The 17523-nt window shown below is 57.1% G+C and overlaps 1 protein-coding gene across 1 annotated transcript; it reads left to right on the top strand.

The window, feature by feature from the left end:
* The first annotated feature begins 3340 nt into the window (after window positions 1-3340).
* CHMP2A (charged multivesicular body protein 2A) lies at window positions 3341-16935 on the top strand. The gene is given in 7 exon segments (XM_038126427.1): window positions 3341-3414; window positions 5190-5360; window positions 8520-8699; window positions 10610-10740; window positions 12514-12575; window positions 16662-16699; window positions 16701-16935. Coding segments are annotated over 6 exon segments (666 nt in total). The 5' UTR covers window positions 3341-3414; window positions 5190-5192; the 3' UTR covers window positions 16788-16935.
* The last annotated feature ends 588 nt before the right edge of the window (window positions 16936-17523 follow it).

Below are 17523 nucleotides of genomic sequence, written 5' to 3'. Positions count from 1 at the left end.
CCATAAAAACAGCCCAAGAAACCCTAGAAAAAATCCCATAAAAACAACCCGATAAAAGCTGGAAAAAATCCCATAAAAATATCCCACAGAGAACCCAATAAAAGCTGGAAAAATCCCATAAAAACTGCCCGATAAAAGCTGGAAAAATCCCATAAAATATCCCACAGAAAACCCAATAAAAGCTGGAAAAATCCCATAAAAAACCCAATGAAACCTGGAAAAAATCCCCCCAAAATAAAACAAAATCCAAAAAGAAAACCCCCCCAAAAAAGCCCCAAAAATCAAAAATAAATCCCAAAAAATTTCCCCCAAAATCCCCCCAAAATAAAAAAAACCCAAAAAATCTCCCCAAAAAGTCCCAAAAAATTAAAAAAACCCCAAAAATCTCTCAAAAAAAAAATACCAAAGAATCAAAAATTGACCCCAAAAATCCCCCCAAAAATCCCCCAAAAATCAAAAATTAACCCCAAAAATTCTCCAAAAGTCCCCAAAAAATCAAAAATAAATCCCAAAAATTCCCCCCAAAAATCCCCAAAATCAAAAATTCTCCCCAGAAATCTCCTCCAAAATCCCAAAAAATCAAAAATTGACCCCAAAAATTCCTCAAAAAATCTGAAAAAATTCAAAAATTGACCCCAAAACTTCCCCAAAAATCCCCAAAAGATCAAAAATTCCCCCAAAAAATCCCAAAAATCAAAACAAACCCCCCAAAATTCCCCAAAAAATGAAGAATTCACCCCAAAAAATCCCAAAAAATCAAAAATTGACCCCAAAAATTCCCCAAAAAATCCCAAAAATTCCCGGAAAAATCCGAAAAAATCAAAAATTATCCCCAGAAATCTCCTCCAAAATCCCCAAAAATCAAGAATTAACCCCAAAAATTCCCCTAAAAATCCCAAAAATCAAAAATTGACCCCAAAAATTCCCAGAAAAATCCGAAAAAATCAAAAATTATCCCCAGAAATCTCCTCCAAAATCCCAAAAAATCAAAAATTAACCCCAAAAATTCCTCAAAAATCCCCAAAAATCAGAACAAAACCCCCCAAAATTCCCCAAAAAATGAAGAATTAACCCCAAAAAATCCCCAAAAAATCAAAAATTGACCCAAAAATTCCCGGAAAAATCCGAAAAAATCAAAAATTATCCCCAGAAATCTCCTCCAAAATCCCAAAAAATCAAAAATTAACCCCAAAAATTCCTCAAAAATCCCCAAAAATCAGAACAAAACCCCCCAAAATTCCCCAAAAAATCTAGAATGAACCCCAAAAATGCCCCAAAAAATCCCCAAAATCAAAAATGGACCCAAAAATTCCCCCAAAGCTCCCGAAAAAAATCCCCAAAATTAAAAAAAAATCCCAAAAATCCCAAAAATCCCAAAAATCCCAAATCCCCCTGGTGGCCGCCCCTCCCCCCCATTTATTGCCCTGCCCCTCCCCCAGCGCTGCTCGGGCCGGATTAAAGAGCCAAGGGACTGGTCTGGACTGGTCTGGACTGGTCTGGACTGGTTTGGACTGGTTTGGACTGGTTTGGACTGGTCTGGACTGGTCTGGACTGGTCTGGACTGGTTTGGACTGGTTTGGACTGGTTTGGACTGGTCTGGACTGGTCTGGACTGGTTTGGACTGGTTTGGACTGGTTTGGACTGGTCTGGACTGGTCTGGACTGGTTTGGACTGGTTTGGACTGGTTTGGACTGGTCTGGACTGGTCTGGACTGGTCTGGACTGGTCTGGACTGGTTTGGACTGGTTTGGACTGGTTTGGACTGGTCTGGACTGGTCTGGACTGGTTTGGACTGGTTTGGACTGGTTTGGACTGGTCTGGACTGGTCTGGACTGGTTTGGACTGGTTTGGACTGGTTTGGACTGGTCTGGACTGGTCTGCACTGGTTTGGACTAGTTTGGACTGGTCTGGACTGGTTTGGACTGGTCTGGACTGGTCTGGACTGGTCTGGACTGGTTTGGACTGGTTTGGACTGGTCTGTACTGGTTTGGACTGGTCTGGACTGGTTTGGACTGGTTTGGACTGGTCTGGACTGGTCTGGACTGGTTTGGACTGGTTTGGACTGGTCTGGACTGGTCTGGACTGGTCTGGACTGGTTTGGACCGGTCTGGACTGGTCTGGACTGGTTTGGACTGGTCTGGACTGGTCTGGACTGGTCTGGACTGGTTTGGACCGGTCTGCACTGGTCTGCACTGGTTTGGACTGGTTTGGACTGGTCTGCACTGGTCTGGACTGGTCTGGACTGGTCTGTACTGGTCTGCACTGGTCTGGACTGGGTTGGGTTGGGTTGGGAGGAGGGCAGGATTGGTTATACTGGTTTATACTGGTCCATACTGGTTTATACTGGTTTATACTGGTTTATACTGGTTTATACTGGTTTATACTGGTTTATACTGGGACAGGGTGTGGGTGTCACTGGTGAAACTGCGGGGGTGTCACTGGTTAGACTGGTTATACTGGTTATACTGGTTAGACTGGTTAGACTGGTTATACTGGTTAGACTGGTTAGACTGGTTTGTACTGGTTTTACTGGTTTATACTGGGTTATACTGGGTTATACTGGGTTATACTGGGTTATACTGGGCAGGATACAGTGGGTGTCATTGGTTTATACTGGTTTATACTGGTTTGTACTGGTTTGTACTGGTTTATACTGGGAGGGGGTGTGGCTGTCGCTGGTTAAACTGGGCTGGGCCCGGTCCCACTGCTCAGAGTGCCCAGAGCTCCCAGTATGGCCCAGTATGGCCCAGTATGGACCAGTTCATTCCCAGTCCATTCCCAGTATGGCCCAGCTCCAATCCCAGTATCCCCAGTCCATTCCCAGTCCATTCCCAGTATCCCCAGTCCATTCCCAGTATCCCCAGTCCATCCCCAGTCCATTCCCAGTCCATTCCCAGTATCCCCAGTCCATTCCCAGTATCCCCAGTCCATCCCCAGTCCATTCCCAGTATCCCCAGTCCATTCCCAGTATCCCCAGTCCATTCCCAGTCCATTCCCAGTATCCCCAGTCCATTCCCAGTCCATTCCCAGTATCCCCAGTCCATTCCCAGTATCCCCAGTCCATTCCCAGTCCATTCCCAGTCCATTCCCAGTATCCCCAGTCCATTCCCAGTCCATTCCCAGTATCCCCAGTCCATTCCCAGTATCCCCAGTCCATTCCCAGTATTCCCAGTTCCGCTCCCAGTCGCCCCCAGCCTGCCCGACACCCCCGCGCCGCCAGGTGTCGCTCTCTCGGGCGGAGCCGCTCCTCTCGCTGCTCCCCACCGGAAGTGGCCGCTCCGGCCGCCCCAAACTCTTCTCTATGGTTTGCGCCTCCTCTCGCTGAGGCGCCGTCACGTGACCGAAACGCGCCGGGCGCCGCGTGACCGGAAGCGCGGTGACGTCATTGTTTGCGGAAGTGCCGGTGCGGAGCCGGGTGAGGGCCGGGGGCGCGCGGGGACATTTGGGGACATTTGGGGACATTTGGGGACACTCGGGGGTACCCTTGGGGGCTCGGGAGGGGCGCGGGGGCCGCTCGGGGGCGCTCTGAGGGGGGCGGGGCGGGGTCGGGGCGCCGGGAGCGGCTCCGGGGGGGCCCGAGGGGCGGCGCGGTCACCGCGGGTCGCCTCAGTGTCACCGAGTGTCACCTCAGTGTCACCTCAGTGTCACCGCGTGTCACCTCAGTGTCACCTCAGTGTCACCTCAGTGTCACCGCGGGTCACCTCAGTGTCACCGAGTGTCACCGCGGGTCGCCTCAGTGTCACCGAGTGTCGCCTCAGTGTCACCGCGGGTCGCCTCAGTGTCACCGAGTGTCACCGCGTGTCACCCCGGGTCAGCGTGTGCCACCCCCCTGTCCCCTCCTCACTCTCGTGTGTCGCCTCCCTGTCCCCCTGTGCCCCCCCGGGTCAGCGTGTGTCACCTCCCTGTCCCCTCCGTGTCACCCCCGGCTGTGTCACCTCCCTGTCCCCCTGTGCCACCTCTGTGTCACCTCAGTGTCACCGTGTGTCACCCCCGGCTTAGCATGTGTCACTGTGTGTCACCGTGTGTCACCTCCCTGTCCCCTCCGTGTCACCCCCGGGTCACTGTGTGTCACCTCAGTGTCACCGTGTGTCAGCCCCTGTCCCCTCCTCACTCCCGTGCGTCCCCTCTGTGTCCCCCTGTGCCACCTCCGTGTCCCCTCCCCGGGGCCGTGTCACCTCCCTGTCTCCCCCTGTCCCCTCCTCATCGCCGCGTGTCACCCCCGTGTCCCCTCCCTGTCCCCGCTGTCCCCTGTCCCCATCTCCAGGTGCCGCCACACCCCCGTGTCCCCCCATGGCCGTGTCCCCAATGTCCCCAGAGTCACACCGGTGTCCCCAACATCCCACCCGTGTCCCCAGCGTGTCCCATTGCTGTCCCCAGTGTCCCATTGGTGTCCCCAGTGTCCCACGGCTGTCCCCAATGTCCCCAGGTGTCCCCACGTCCCCCTGGAGCTGCTGTGGCAGAGCCAGCTCACCTTGGGCCGTGTGCCATCGCTGTCCCCAGTGTCCCCAGTGTGCCATCGCTGTCCCCAGTGTCCCCAGTGTCCATCAGTGTCCCCAGTGTCCCCAGTGTGCCATCTCTGTCCCCAATGTCCCCAGTGTGCCATCGCTGTCCCCAGTGTCCCATTAGTGTCCCCAATGTCCCATTACTGTCCCCAGTGTCCCCAATGTCCCCAGTATCCCATTAGTGTCCCCAGTGTCCCCAGTGTCCCCAATGTCCATCACGGTCCCCAGTGTCCCATTAGTGTCCCCAATGTCCCATTACTGTCCCATCAGTGTCCCCAGTGTCCCCAGGTGTTCCTGTCCCCTTGGAGCTGCTGCGGCAGAGCCAGCGCGCTCTGTCCCTGTGTGTCCCCGTGTGTCCCCGTGTGTCACCGTGTGTCCCCGTGTGTCCCCGTGTGTCCCCAGGCCATGGAGCTGCTGTTCGGGCGGCGGCGCTCCCCCGAGGAGCTGCTGCGGCAGAACCAGCGCGCTCTGTGCCGCGCCACGGCTGTCCCCGCGTGTCACCGTGTGTGTCACCGTGTCACTGTGTGTCACCGTGTGTCCCTGTCCCTGTCCCCAGGCCATGGAGCTGCTGTTCGGGCGGCGGCGCTCCCCCGAGGAGCTGCTGCGGCAGAACCAGCGCGCTCTGTGCCGCGCCACGGCTGTCCCCGCGTGTCACCGTGTGTGTCACCGTGTCCCCGTGTGTCCCCAGGCCATGGAGCTGCTGTTCGGGCGGCGGCGCTCCCCCGAGGAGCTGCTGCGGCAGAACCAGCGCGCTCTCTCGCGCGCCGTGCGGGAGCTGGAGCGCGAGCGGCAGAAGCTCGAGGCGCAGGAGAAGAAAATCATCGTGGACATCAAGAAGATGGCAAAGCAGGGCCAGATGGTCAGAGGGGACACGGGGGGGACACGGGGGGGACAGCAGGGCCAGATGGTCAGAGGGGACACGGGGGGGACAGGGGACATGGGGGACACGGGGACACTGGGGACATTGGGGACATTGGGGACACTGGGGACACTGGGGACATTGGGGACATTGGGGACAATGGGGACACTGGGGACATTGGGGACATTGGGGACACTGGGGACACTGGGGACATTGGGGACATTGGGGACACAGGGGACATTTGGGGACACAGGGGACAATGGGGACACTGGGGGGACACTGGGCCAGATGGTCAGAGGGGACACTGGGGACATTGGAGACATTGGGGACAATGGGGACATTGGGGACACTGGGGACACTGGGGACATTGGGGACACGGGGGACACTGGGGACACGGGGGACACTGGGGACATTGCAGACATTGGAGACAATGGGGACACTGGGGAGATTGGGGACACTGGGGACACTGGGGACACGGGGACACAGGGGACACTGGGGACACTGGGGACATTGGGGACACTGGGGACATTGGGGACATTGGGGACACGGGGGACACTGGGGACATTGGGGACATTGGAGACAATGGGGACACGGGGGACACTGGGGACACGGGGGACACTGGGGACACAGGGCACATTGGGGACACTGGGGACACAGGGCACATTGGGGACACTGGGGACATTCGGGACACTGGGGACACAGGTGACACTGGGGACATGGGGACAATGGGGACACTGTGGACACTGGGGGGACAGCAGGGCCAGATGGTCACAGGGGACACAGGGACACGGGGACACTGGGGACACAGGGGACACTGGGGGGCCTGATGGTCAGAGGGGACATTGGGGACATTTGGGGACACTTGGGGGACAGCAGGGACAGATGGTGAGAGGGGGCTTGGGGACACTGGGGGTGCTGGGGACATGGCAGAGACAGAGGGGACATGGGGACACTGGGACAGATGGTCAGAGGGGACAGAGGGGACACTGGGGACATGGGGACACGGAGGGGACACTGGGACACACGGTCAGTGGACAGATGGACAGATGGGAAGGGATCGAGGAAAGGGACATCAAGAGGACAGGGGACACGGAGGGGACAAGGGGACAGACAGGGACTGAGGGACACCGGGCACAGAGGGGACAGATGTGAGCGGGGACCTGGGGACACTGGGGACATTGGGGACACTGGGGACATGGCAGGGACAGCAGGGCCAGTGGTCAGTGAAGACTTGGGGACATTGGGGACAGAGGGGACAGATGGCCAGTGGGGACATGGGGACACAGAGGGGACATTGGGGACAGCAGGGCCGGAGGGGACACAGAGGGGACAGTGGGGACAGAGGGGAGACAGGGGACACGGCGGGTGGGGGAGGGGATTGGGGACAAGGGACACAGAGGGGTCCGGGGGGACATGGAGGGGACAAGGGGACACTGAGGGGGTCATGGGGTGTCCCCTGTCTTCCTGCTGTCCCCTCCCTGTGTCCAGATGTCCCTGCTGTCCCCACGGTGTCCCCTGTCTGTCCCGCTCTCTCTGCGATGTCCCTTGTGTGTCCCCTCCTTGTCCCTGCTGTCCCCTGACGCTCTCTCCTCTGTCCCTGACTCTGTCCCTGCTGTCCCCACTGTCCCCAGGACGCTGTCCCCGTGTCCCTGGCCCTGACCCTGTCCCTGTGTCCCTGACACTGTCCCTGCTGTCCCTAATGCTGTCCCTTGTCCCCGGGATGCTGTCCCTGTCCCTAACCCTGTCCCTGTGTCCCCTGCTGTCCCCGGGACGCTGTCCCCATGTCCCTAACCCTGTCCCCATGTCTGCGTGTCCCCAGGACGCTGTCCCTGTGTCCATAACCCTGTCCCCGTGTCCCTGTCCCTGTCCCTGTGTCCCCGTGTCCCTAACCCTGTCCCCATGTCCCTGACGGTGTCCCCAAGTCCCCAGGGTGCTGTCCCCATGTCCTAACCCTGTCCCCATGTCCCTGTCCCTGTCCCCGTGTCCCCAGGATGCTGTCCCCATGTCCATAACCCTGTCCCCATGTCCCTGTCCCTGTCCCCGTGTCCCCAGGACGCTGTCCCCGTGTCCCCAGGACGCTGTCCCCGTGTCCCTGTCCCGGTGTGCCTGACGGTGTCCCCAAGTCCCCAGGACGCTGACCCGTGTCCCTGACGGTGTCCCGGTGTCCCTGATGGTGTCCCCGTGTCCCCAGGACGCTGTCCCTGTGTCCCTGTCTGTGTCCCCGTGTCCCTGACGCTGTCCCGTGTCCCCAGGACACTCTCCCCATGTCCCTGTCTGTGTCCCCGTGTCCCTGACGGTGTCCCCGTGTCCCCAGGACGCTGTCCCCGTGTCCCCAGGACGCTGTCCCCGTGTCCCTGTCCCGGTGTGCCTGACGGTGTCCCCAAGTCCCCAGGACGCTGACCCGTGTCCCTGACGGTGTCCCGGTGTCCCTGATGGTGTCCCCGTGTCCCCAGGACGCTGTCCCTGTGTCCCTGTCTGTGTCCCCGTGTCCCTGACGCTGTCCCGTGTCCCCAGGACACTCTCCCCATGTCCCTGTCTGTGTCCCCGTGTCCCTGACGGTGTCCCCGTGTCCCCAGGACGCTGTCCCCGTGTCCCTGTCTGTGTCCCCGTGTCCCCAGGACGCTGTCCCCATGTCCCTGTCTGTGTCCCCATGTCCCTGTCTGTGTCCCCGTGTCCCTGACGGTGTCCCCGTGTCCCTGACGCTGTCCCTGTGTCCCCAGGACGCTGTCCCCATGTCCCTGTCCATGTCCCCGTGTCCCTGACGCTGTCCCCGTGTCCCCAGGACGCTGTCCCCATGTCCCTGTCCGTGTCCCCGTGTCCCTGTCTGTGTCCCCGTGTCCCTGACGGTGTCCCCGTGTCCCCAGGACGCTGTCCCCATGTCCCTGTCTGTGTCCCCGTGTCCCCAGGACGCTGTCCCCGTGTCCCCGTGTTCCTGTCCCTGTCTGTGTCCCCGTGTCCCTGACGCTGTCCCGTGTCTCCAGGACGCTGTCCCCGTGTCCCTGTCTGTGTCCCCATGTCCCTGACGGTGTCCCCGTGTCCCCAGGACGCTGTCCCCGTGTCCCCGTGTTCCTGTCCCTGTCTGTGTCCCCGTGTCCCTGTCCGTGTCCCCGTGTCCCTGTCCGTGTCCCCGTGTCCCTGACGCTGTCCCCGTGTCCCCAGGACGCGGTGCGGGTGCTGGCCAAGGACCTGGTGCGCACGCGGCGCTACGAGCGCAAGTTCATCGCCATGAGAGCCAACGTGCAGGGGGTGGCACTGCGCGTGCAGACGCTGCGCTCGCACAGCGCCATGGCCAGCGCCATGCGCGGGGTGACACGGGCCATGGCCACCATGAACCGCCAGGTGAGTGTCCCTGTGTGTCACCGTGTGTCACCGTGTGTCACTGTGTGTGTCACCGCGTGTCCCCGGGGTGGCACTGCGCGTGCAGACGCTGCGCTCGCACAGCGCCATGGCCAGCGCCATGCGCGGGGTGACACGGGCCATGGCCACCATGAACCGCCAGGTGAGTGTCACCGTGTCACCGTGTGTCACTGTGTGTCACTGTGTGTGTCACCGCGTGTCCCCGGGGTGGCACTGCGCGTGCAGACGCTGCGCTCGCACAGCGCCATGGCCAGCGCCATGCGCGGGGTGACACGGGCCATGGCCACCATGAACCGCCAGGTGAGTGTCACCGTGTGTCACTGTGTGTGTCACCACGTGTCCCCGGGGTGGCACTGCGCGTGCAGACGCTGCGCTCGCACAGCGCCATGGCCAGCGCCATGCGCGGGGTGACACGGGCCATGGCCACCATGAACCGCCAGGTGAGTGTCACTGTGTCACTGTGTGTGTCACTGTGTGTCACCGTGTGTCACTGTGTGTGTCACCGCGTGTCCCCGGGGTGGCACTGCGCGTGCAGACGCTGCGCTCGCACAGCGCCATGGCCAGCGCCATGCGCGGGGTGACACGGGCCATGGCCACCATGAACCGCCAGGTGAGTGTCACCGTGTCACCGTGTGTCACTGTGTCACTGTGTGTCACTGTGTGTCACTGTGTGTCACCGTGTGTCACTGTGTCACTGTGTGTCACTGTGTGTCCCCGTGTGTGTCACTGTGTGTCACTGTGTGTGTCACCGTGTGTGTCACTGTGTGTGTCACCGTGTGTCACTGGTGTCACCTGGCTGTCCCCACTGCCACACTGCCGTCCCTGGGGTCGCCCTGTTGTCCCCTGCATATCTGGATTGTCCCCATCATCCCCTCGTTGTCCCCACTGTCCCTTGTGTGTCCCCAATGTCCCCTGCTGTCCCCAGTGTCCCAGTGTCCCCTGTGTGTCCCCAGTGTCCCCAGTGTCCCCTGTGTGTCCCCAATGTCCCAGTGTCCCCAGTGTCCCCAGTGTCCCCAATGTCCCCAGTGTCCCCATTGTCTCCAGTATCCCCTGTGTCCCAGTGTCCCCTGTGTCCCTGCTGTCCCTGCTGTCCCCAATATCCCCATGTCCCCAGTGTCCCCAATGTCCCCAGTGTCCCCAGTGTCCCCTGTGTCCCCAGCTGGACAGATCCAGCGCATCCTGCTGGAGTTCCAGAAGCAGTCGGAGCTGGCTGTGCCCTGTGTGTCCCCAATGTCCCCATGTCCCCAGTGTCCCCGATGTCCCTGGTGTCCCCGGTGTCCCCAATGTCCCCAGTGTCCAGAGTGTCCCCTGTGTCCCCAGTGTCCCATTGTCCCAGTGTCCCCTGTGTCCCTGCTGTCCCTGCTGTCCCCAATATCCCCATGTCCCTGATGTCCCCTGTGTCCCCAGTGTCCCCAATGTCCCCAGTGTCCCCTGTGTCCCCAGTGTCTCCAGTATCCTCTGTGTCCCAGTGTCCCCTGTGTCCCTGCTGTCCCTGTTGTCCACAATATCCCCATGTCCCTGATGTCCCCATTGTCCCCAGTGTCTCCAGTATCCCCTGTGTCCCCAGTGTCCCAGTGTCCCCTGTGTCCCTGCTGTCCCTGCTGTCCCCAATATCCCCATGTCCCCGATGTCCCCATTGTCCCCATTGTCCCCAGTGTCCCCAATCTCCCCAGTGTCCCCTGTGTCCCTGCTGTCCCTGTTGTCCACAATATCCCCATGTCCCTGATGTCCCCATTGTCCCCAGCTGTCCCCAGCTGTCCCCAGTGTCCCCAGTGTCCCCAATGTCCCCACTGTCCCCACTGTCCCCCCGTGTCCCCAGTGTCCCCAATGTCCCCTGATGTCCCCCGTGTCCCCAGTGTCCCCAATGTCCCCACTGTCCCCCGTGTCCCCAGCTGAAGCTGCCGCAGATCCAGCGCATCCTGCTGGAGTTCCAGAAGCAGTCGGAGATGATGGACATGAAGGAGGAGCTGATGAACGACGCCATCGACGACGCCCTCGGGGACGAGGACGACGAGGACGAGAGGTGGGGACACCTGGGGACACCTGGGGGAGAGCCGGGGGACACCTGGGGACACCTGGGGACACCTGGGGGAGAGCCGGGGGACACCTGGGGACAGCTGGGGGAGAGCCAGGGGACACCTGGGGACACCTGGGGACATCTGGGGACACCTGGGGGAGAGCCAGGGGACACCTGGGGACACCTGGGGACATCTGGGGACATCTGGGGACACCTGGGGGAGAGCTGGGGGACACCTGGGGACACCTGGGGGACACCAGCGGACACCAGGGGGGGACACTGGGGACATCAGGGGGACACCTGGGGACACACAAAGGACACCTGGGGACACCTGAGGGAGAGCCAGGGATACTCAGGGGACACCTGGACACACCTGGGGACACGGGGACAGAGCGCATCCCAGTCTGTCCCAGTCTGTCCCAGTGTCCCCTGTCCCCTCCCAGTGTCCCCAGTGTCCCCGGCAGTGATGCCGTGGTGTCCCAGTGTCCCCAGTCTGTCCCAGTCTGTCCCAGTGTCCCATTCCAGTCCCTCCCAGTTTGTCCCAGTCTCTCCCTGGCAGTGATGCCGTGCTGTCCCAGTGTCCCAGTTGCCCCAGTCTGTCCCAGTGTCCCCTCCCAGTCTGTCCCAGTCTGTCCCAGTGTCACCTCCCAGTCCCTCCCAGTCTCTCCTGGCAGTGACACTGTGGTGTCGCAGTGTCCCAGTCCATCCCAGTCCATCCCAGTCCATCCCAGTCCATCCCAGTCCATCCCAGTCCTTCCCAGTCCCCCCCATTCCCCCCGTTCCCCCCAGTCCCCCCAGTCTCTCCCAATTCATCCCAGTCCATCCCAGTCCCTCCCAGTTTGTCCCAGTTCCCCCCAGTCCATCCCAGTCCCCCCCAGTCCATCCCAATCCCATCCCAGTCCATCCCAGTCCCCCCAGTCCACCCCAGTTTATCCCAGTCTCTCCCAGTCCATCCCAGTCCATCCCAGTCCATCCCAGTCCTTCCCAGACCATCCCATTCCCCCCATTCCCTCCCAATTCATCCCAGTCCCCCCCAGTCCCTCCCAGTTTTTCCCAGTTTATCCCAATCTCTCCCAGTCCATCCCACTTCCCCCCAGTCCCTCCCAGTCCCTCCTAGTCTCTCCCAGTTCCCCCCAGTTCATCCCAGTTCATCCCAGTTCATCCCAGTCTCTCCCAATCCCATCCCAGTCCCCCCCTGTCCATTCCAGTCTATCCCAGTCTCTCCCAGTATATCCCATTCCATCCCAGTCCATCCCAGTCCCTCCCAATCCCATCCCAGTCCCTCCCAGTCTCTCCCAGTCCCTCCCAGTCCCTCCCAATCCCATCCCAGTCCCTCCCAGTCCCTCCCAGTATATCCCAGTATATCCCAATCCCATCCCAGTCCATCCCAGTCCCTCCCAGTCCCTCCCAATCCCATCCCAATCCCATCCCAGTCCATCCCAGTCCCTCCCAGTATATCCCAATCCCATCCCAGTCCATCCCAGTCCCTCCCAGTATATCCCAGTATATCCCAATCCCATCCCAGTCCATCCCAGTCCCTCCCAGTATATCCCAGTATATCCCAATCCCATCCCAGTCCATCCCAGTCCCTCCCAGTATATCCCAGTATATCCCAATCCCTCCCAATCCCATCCCAGTCCCTCCCAGTCCATCCCAGTCCCTCCCAATCCCATCCCAGTCCCTCCCAGTATATCCCAGTATATCCCAATCCCATCCCAGTCCCTCCCAGTATATCCCAGTCCCCCCAGTGCCCCCAGTATCCCCTCTCTGTCTCTGCAGTGACGCCGTGGTGTCGCAGGTCCTGGACGAGCTGGGGCTGAACCTGACCGAGGAGCTGGCCAGTGAGCGGGGACGGGCTCGGGGGATTGGGGGGATTTTGGGGGGATTTGGGGGGATTTGGGGGGTTTGGCGGGAATCTGGGAGGATTTGGGGGGATCCGGGAGGATTCTGGGGGGGTTTTGTGTTGAAGTTCTGGAGGAATTTGGGGCATTTGGGGGGAATCTGGGGGGATTTTGGGGGATTTTTGGGGGATTTTTGGGGGGAATCTGGGGGATATTGGGGGGACTTGGGGGGGTTTGAGGGGAATCTGGGAGGATTTTGGGGGGTTCAGGGGGATTTGGGGGAATCTGGGAGGATTTGGGGGGATTTTGGGGGATTTTTGGGGGGAATCTGGGGGATATTGGGATTTGGGGGGGTTTCAGGGGAATCTGGGAGGAATTTGGGGCATTTGGGGGGAATTTGGGGGGATTCGGGGGAATTTTGGGGCATTTGGGGGGATTTTGGGGGGATTCGGGGGAATTTTGGGGCATTTGGGGGGATTTTGGGGGAATCTGGAGGGGTTTGGGGGAATCTAGGGGGATTTTGGGGGGGTTGGGGGGAATCTGGAGGGGTTTTGGGGGGTTCGGGGGGATTTGGGGGAATCTGAAAGGATTTGGGGGGATCTGGGAGGAATTTGGGGGGGTTTTGTGTTGAAGTTCTGGAGGAATTTGGGGCATTTGGGGGGAATTTGGGGGATTTGGGGGGATTTGGGGCATTTGGGGGGATTTTGGGAGGTTTGGGGGGAATCTGGAGGGATTTTGGGGGGATTTGGGGGCATTTGGGGGGAGAATTGGGGGGAATCTGGGGGGATTTTGGGGGATTTTGGGGGGTTTTAGGGAAATCTGGAGGGGTTCTGGGGGATTTGGGGAGATTTTGGGGCATTTGGGGGGCTTTGGGGGATTTTGGGGGGATTTTGGGAGTCTGGGAAGGATTTTGGAGGAGAATTGGGGGATTTTGGGATAATCTGGGTGGGGTTTGGGATAATCGGGGTGGATTATTTTGGGATTTTTGGGTTGATCTGGGTAGGGTTGTTTTGGGGTAATTGGGTGGGATTTGGGATAATCTGGGTGGGGTTGTTTTGGGGTTAATCTGGATGGGATTTGGGATAATCGGGGTGGGATTTTTGGGGTGTTCATCTGGGTGGGATTGTTTTGGGGTTTCTGGGTTCCTCTGGGCAGGGTCGTTTTGGGATTTGGGATAATCTGGGTGGGGTTTGGGATAATCGGGGTGGATTATTTTGGGATTTCTGGCTTCCCCTGGGCAGGATCGTTTTGGGGTTTGGGATAATCGGGATGGGATTATTTTGGGGTTTATCTGGCTGGGATTTTTGGGGATTTGGGTTCATCTGGGTGGGATTTTTTTGGGATTTGGGTTCATCTGGATGGAATATTTTGGGATTTTTTAGTTGATCTGAGCAGGATTGTTTTAGGGTTTGGGATAATCGGGGTGGATTATTTTGGGGTTTCTGGGTTCCCCTGGGTAGGCTTGTTTTAGGGTTTGGGATAATCCCGGTGGGATTTTTGGGGGTTCATCTGGCTGGGATTATTTTGGGGTTTGGGTTCCTCTGGGCAGGGTTGTTTTGGGGTTTGGGATAACCTGGGTGGGATTTTGGGGGGATTTGGGATAATCGGGGTGGATTATTTTGGGATTTGGGATAATTGGGGTGGATTATTTTGGGATTTGGGATAATCGGGGTGGATTATTTTGGGATTTGGGATACTTGGGGTGGATTATTTTGGGATTTGGGTTCCTCTGGGCAGGGTCGTTTTGGGGTTTGGGACCATCCCGGTGGGATTTTGGGATAATCTGGGATCTTTTTGGAGTTTGGGTTCCTCTGGGTGGATTATTTTGGGATTTCTGGCTTCCCCTGGGCAGAGTTTTTTTGGGGTTTGGGATAATCCTGGTGGGATTTTTGGGTGTTCATCTGGCTGGGATTTTTGGGGGATTTGGGATAATCGGGGTGGGTTATTTTGGGATTTTTGGGTTGATCTGGGTAGGGTTGTTTTGGGGTAATTGGGTGGGATTTGGGATAATCTGGGTGGGATTGTTTTGGGGTTAATCTGGATGGGATTTGGGATAATCGGGGTGGGATTTTTGGGGGATTTGGGATCATCTGGGTGGGATTTTTGGGGGATTTGGGATAATCGGGGTGGGTTATTTTGGGATTTCTGCCTTCCCCTGGGCAGGGTTTGTTTGGGGTTTGGGATAATCGGGGTGGGATTTTTGGGGTGTTCATCTGGCTGGGATTTTTGGGGGATTTGGGATAATCGGGGTGGGTTATTTTGGGATTTTTGGGTTGATCTGGGTAGGGTTGTTTTGGGGTAATTGGGTGGGATTTGGGATAATCTGGGTGGGATTATGTTGGGGTTAATCTGGATGGGATTTGGGATAATCGGGGTGGGATTTTTGGGGTGTTCATCTGGGTGGGATTGTTTTGGGGTTTCTGGGTTCCTCTGGGCAGGGTCGTTTTGGGATTTGGGATAATCTGGGTGGGGTTTGGGATAATCGGGGTGGATTATTTTGGGATTTCTGGCTTCCCCTGGGCAGGATCGTTTTGGGGTTTGGGATAATCGGGATGGGATTATTTTGGGGTTTATCTGGCTGGGATTTTTGGGGGATTCGGGTTCATCTGGGTGGGATTTTCTTGGGATTTGGGTTCATCTGGGTGGAATATTTTGGGATTTTTTAGTTGATCTGAGCAGGATTGTTTTAGGGTTTGGGATAATCGGGGTGGATTATTTTGGGGTTTCTGGGTTCCCCTGGGCAGGGTTGTTTTAGGGTTTGGGATAATCCCGGTGGGATTTTTGGGGGTTCATCTGGCTGGGATTATTTTGGGGTTTGGGTTCCTCTGGGCAGGGTTGTTTTGGGATTTGGGATAACCTGGGTGGGATTTTTGGGGGATTTGGGATATTGGGGTGGATTATTTTGGGATTTGGGATACTTGGGGTGGATTATTTTGGGATTTGGGTTCCTCTGGGCAGGGTCGTTTTGGGGTTTGGGATAATCCCGGTGGGATTTTGGGATAATCTGGGATCTTTTGGGGTTTGGGTTCCTCGGGGTGGATTATTTTGGGATTTCTGGCTTCCCCTGGGCAGGGTCGTTTTGGGGTTTGGGATAATCCCGGTGGGATTTTTGGGGTGTTCATCTGGGTGGGATTTTTGGGGGATTTGGGATAATCGGGGTGGATTATTTTGGGATTTTTGGGTTGATCTGGGTAGGGTTGTTTTGGGGTAATTGGGTGGGATTTGGGATAATCTGGGTGGGATTGTTTTGGGGTTAATCTGGATGGGATTTGGGATAATCGGGGTGGGATTTTTGGGGTGTTCATCTGGGTGGGATTGTTTTGGGGTTTCTGGGTTCCTCTGGGCAGGGTCGTTTTGGGATTTGGGATCATCTGGGTGGGATTTTTGGGGGGTTTGGGATAATCGGGGTGGGATTTTTGGGGTGTTCATCTGGGTGGGCTTTGGGGTCAATCTGGGTGGGATTATTTTGGGATTTGGGATAATCGGGGTGGGATTTTGGGGGGTTCATCTGGGTGGGATTGTTTTGGGGTTCATCTGGGTGGGGTTTGGGATAATCGGGGTGGATTATTTTGGGATTTGGGATAATTGGGGTGGATTATTTTGGGGTTTGGGATAATCAGGGTGGATTATTTTGGGGTTTGGGATAATTGGGGTGGATTATTTTGGGATTTGGGATAATCGGGGTGGATTATTTTGGGATTTGGGATATTGGGGTGGATTATTTTGGGATTTGGGATAATTGGGGTGGATTATTTTGGGATTTGGGATAATCGGGGTGGATTATTTTGGGATTTGGGATAATCGGGGTGGATTATTTTGGGGTTTGGGATAATCGGGGTGGATTATTTTGGGGTTTGGGATATTGGGGTGGATTATTTTGGGATTTGGGATAATTGGGGTGGATTATTTTGGGATTTGGGATAATCGGGGTGGATTATTTTGGGGTTTCTGCCTTCCCCTGGGCAGGGTTTTTTTTGGGGTTCGGGATAACCTGGCTGGGCTTTTCGGGTTCACGGGGGCCGGACCCTCGGGGTGTCCCTGAGTGTCCGTCTGTCCCTGAGTGTCCGTCTGTCCGTCCGTCCCCAGCGCTGCCGGCCCCGGGGGGGTCCCTGGCGGCGGGGGAGGGGCGCGGGGGGGGCCGAGGCCGCGCCCGCTTTGGCCGACGCCGACGCCGACCTGGAGGAGCGGCTGAAGAACCTGCGGCGGGACTGAGCCCGGCCTTCCAGAACCTTCCGGGACCTTCCGGGACCTTCCGGGACTTTTCGGGATTTTTTGGGATTTTTTTGGGATTTTTTTGGGATTTTTTTCCAGAGTTTTTCTGGTTTTTGGCTGAGAATTTTGCCCCTTTATTCCAATTTTTGGGGGGATTTTCCGGTCTTTGCCGCACCCTTGGGACCCCCCAAAGTCTGACCCCTTTATTTGGGATTTCCCCCAATTTTTGGGATTTTTGGGGATTTTTTTGGGATTTTTTGGGGATTTTTTTGGGATTTTTTCTCATTTTCGGCTGTCCCAGAGGGGGGATTTTCCCCTTTATTCGGATTTTGGGGGGGATTTTCCAATCTTTGCCACACTCCTGCAACCCCCCAAACTCTGACCCCCTTTATTTGGGATTTTCCCTAAATTTTAGGATTTTTGGGATTTTTTTTTGGAGTTTTTCTGGTTTTTGGCTGAGAATTTTGCCCCTTTATTCCGATTTTTGGGGGGATATTCCTGTCTCTGCCCCACTCCTGTGACACCCCAAACTCTGACCCCTTTATTTGGGATTATTTTAGGATTTTTGGGATTTTTGGGATTTTTGGGATTTTTTTGGGGATTTTTTTTTTGAGTTTTCACCATCCCAGAGGGGGGATTTTCCCCTTTATTCTGATTTTTTGGGGGGATTTTCCGGTGTCTCCCCCTCTCCTGTGACCCCCCAAACTCTGACCCCTTTATTTGGGATTATTTTAGG

This window comes from Motacilla alba, unplaced genomic scaffold, assembly GCF_015832195.1.
Source record: "Motacilla alba alba isolate MOTALB_02 unplaced genomic scaffold, Motacilla_alba_V1.0_pri HiC_scaffold_34, whole genome shotgun sequence".
Taxonomy (NCBI): Eukaryota; Metazoa; Chordata; class Aves; order Passeriformes; family Motacillidae; genus Motacilla; species Motacilla alba.
This window is presented reverse-complemented; position numbering and strand designations above follow the sequence as displayed.